This window comes from Austrofundulus limnaeus, unplaced genomic scaffold (assembly GCF_001266775.1).
Source record: "Austrofundulus limnaeus strain Quisiro unplaced genomic scaffold, Austrofundulus_limnaeus-1.0 Scaffold574, whole genome shotgun sequence".
NCBI classification, from domain to species: domain Eukaryota; kingdom Metazoa; phylum Chordata; class Actinopteri; order Cyprinodontiformes; family Rivulidae; genus Austrofundulus; species Austrofundulus limnaeus.
The window spans coordinates 12,868-16,285 of NW_013952976.1; the positions used below are offsets into that span (position 1 = coordinate 12,868).

The following is a 3,418-nucleotide window of genomic DNA, read 5'->3' on the forward strand; positions in this document are numbered from 1 at the left end:
AGCCATAAGAAGACAAAAAGAAAAAAAACCCTGAACATAATGTGTTACACATGGAGTTTTTTTAACCTTCTATGCCCATGCAGCACTAAAATTAATCAGAGTTGACTCGATTAATTTCACAGCCCTAGTTTTTAGCCATTTGATTATCTTTATAAATGTCTGCTTCCGGGTACAACAGTTGGATTCTAGAAGTGAGTAGTTGGGTAATGAGGCAGTGTTTTAGTCTTTCAAAAACCAACACGACTATAGACTCCTGACTGGGGAGTGGGCAAAAAAAAACAACAAAAAAAAAACAACTTAAGTCTGTTACAATCTGTAAAACCAAAAGTATGAACTGCGGGCATATTGTTGTAGGGCAGGAATCACTAACACTGAATTCCACATTTTCATTCCAACCTTATTTATTAACCTAAAAAGTGTGTATATAAAAGAAAAGCCACATAATTAACATTTAATGGCTGTTATTTCATTTTCACAAATGACCGATCAAGCTTCACAAAGCTTTCACTAAACTCGCTGAAAAGAGTCTTGCAGACTCTGAACAGAAACTTCAGATAACTACCATCTAACACTAGTTACTAGTAAGAGTGAAGCAAACTAGCCTTCCTTCTAATACTTAACACCATTTATCTGCATGATCTTTAAACTTGTTGTGCTTCGATGGAGGTTGTTTGCCTAGATGGACCTCCAAGTTGTTTAAGATTTATCTGATTGTTGTTGTTTAATGGTTTTCTTGGTTGAGTTGATGCCACCATTTGAATGAATGTTGCAACACTGCTGACAATCATGCCTGCTCTGGAAAACCAGCTTGTATAATAACATGTAAAATAACAGTGATCCCAGCAGTGATGAATCATTCCTTAAAATAGCATAAAAGTTTATTGATTTCAGTTTACTTGAATCATAATAAATAGATGATTAAATTAAAAAAGAAATAGAAATGTTTAATTAAATTTTATTATACATGTTTGAAAATTATTTTTAATGATCATTAAAATATGTTTATAAGTGAAATAATCCTTTAAACGTTTTAAGAAACATACGATCATTTTTAATGTTACACAAAATGTTGGTTTTCTTTCTACAGGTATCTGTGTAAATTGTCAGATCAGGAGCTGCGCCAGAGTGCGGCTCGCAACATGGCCGATCTGATGTGGAGTACTGTGAAGGAGCCACTGGACAGTGCGCTGTGCTTCGACAAGGAGAGCCTGGACCTCGCCTTCAAATACTTCATGTCCCCCACTCTCACCATGCGGTTGGCTGGACTCAGTCAAATCACAGTGAGTCATTCCATAAACACCTTCACATGTTGGGACAAGGGAGAGGGGAACCATGATGAGCCTGAATAGAAAAGGTAGATGGAGCCACTGAGAGGTGGGCATAAAACCTTAAAATATCAATCTAAAAATATGGCAATTATACTGTATTTTTTTCTCCTACTAAAGCTTGCAGGAGCAACGTTTATTATCTTTCATCCGTTATTCTCCATRAACTAATGTGCATGGTGACRTGATGGGTCACATATAAACACAGAAGCCTCTGTGCTTCAACACAATCAATCTGTTAGCTGTTGCATGYAAACCATAAGCATGTGGCAGCTAAAACTAGCATTGCTATTCATATTTCCAGAATAGAAATTTAGCTTAATGCACAAAATCACCAAAATATACATTAAAAATTTAAGTGTTCTCGGGGATAATTGGTTCTTACCATTCAATGTTCCCAACTCTTTCATTGGGCTTATTGTCTTGTCGGCCATGATCGTCCTCATCATCAGAATTAGGATCTGAAGAATTTTCATCTGAATCCTGAGATCCTCCAGCTGTCGGTTGAGKTTCATACTGGTATGGTTGTATGTCCTTTACTCYCACAAARTGTTCTGGCATTTCTTCAGATTCAAAGAAGTCTTCTGCTTCCATTTTAAATGATTCTTCACTGTTGTTTGGAAGGTAGTGGTAGCACAACATGCGTCGTGATCTGGGACAGTAACTCCTCCCCCAAAATCACTACATTTTGGCATTTACGGATAAAAGCGTGAAAAACAAGTTCTTTGAGTAATAGGCTTTTAAAAGGATACCTAGGATTTATGTAAGTGTTTTACGAAATGACWTTCATGCAATATCAGTTTTTTTGAGATTTGATTGATTTCTCCTTTACAGGTCTATCACAAACACAAAATGATCTAACGGTTTGTTCACACATTCTAACAAAGCACCAAAATAGCTACATGTTGCTGGTATGTTAAACATTTTTACCGACTTGAATTAGTGATGAGTAGTTAACTGAAGATTGATGACCAGTCAGAGCAGAATATTTCTAGGCTAATTACTAACACTGCAAAAGTGGGTCTGAGGAGATGGTCAAACTCTTTCGGGCTTTCTTGGCCCAGTGGAGGATTGTGGAGGATTGGTTTGCAAACACATTTAGAAATGGGAAGGCTCTAGGCTAGCTGTGGTTTGGTTAAATCTATGGTGGTTGTTCTGGCTCTTTGGTGTTGCTGTGGGCTACTAGTTGTAGGGTTTTGTGTTAGAAGACCCATCTCCCAGGCAATTAGGAGTAGTTTGGAACACCATCCACCCTTCGCGTACCAGATGAGACAACAGGAGGCCTTCATCCTTATACCACTGGTGTACCCATATGGAGAGGATGAGGACTGATGGCATGTAGACCAAAGCCCAGACATCCCTAGTTGACATTTTTGAAAGTAAAAAAGGGTTAACACTGATTTATTAATTACAACACTTAGAAGGCATGAACTCATATGACAGGGGAATAGTAATCAAATTATTATGCTAAGGTTAAAGATTTGTTTTAATGTTTACTGTTTGAAAATGTTAATGAGCTAAAGTTAACACGCTATATTTTTCAACTACATGGGAAAAACATCCCCTTTAACAAAGTATTAGCCTGACCATTGCCTTTCTAAGCCATTCTGCTAGATTCAAATTTCCTTTCTCTGCTTCGTCTGGGCTTTCTCCCATTGACAAGGATTTCTTCGGTAGAAATTTAACCTGGCCTAACAGCAAACAGGAGKAAGAGTTGTGAACGATGATGTCAATTTTCTGCACTGTTTTAGAATTGCAGTCTGCCTGTAGTTTAGCAATGGCAGCAGAGAAAGTGAATGAAGCAATTAGGTAAAATCAGATCCAATCATCCAGATCCTCTGTACAAAGCAAAGCGTAGAACAAGGGGATGTTTTTTTACGAGGCTAAAAAAATATATTAAATGCAGAGAAAGAATAGCTCAAGACTTTATTCAAAAAAGTTTACATCATGGGGAACGTAAAATTAAATCCATAAAATCATCCATAAAGTTGGGGGTTAGCATTATTATACTCGGATAAATATTTTTACTTRTGTATTTTAACTGAAATATCGGCTTCATTCACAAAATGTCTGAGTCTGGAAATGAGACCACG

The 3,418-nt window shown here is 37.1% G+C and overlaps 1 protein-coding gene across 1 annotated transcript in view; it reads left to right on the forward strand.

Annotated features, from left to right (window-relative positions):
- usp34 (ubiquitin specific peptidase 34) overlaps positions 1-3,418 on the forward strand; it is a gene marked incomplete in the record, with an annotated part of 159,254 nt that overhangs the window by 12,567 nt on the left and 143,269 nt on the right. Inside the window, 1 exon segment of the mRNA XM_014026634.1 lies at positions 1,088-1,280. Coding sequence (XP_013882088.1) covers positions 1,088-1,280 — 193 coding nt within the window.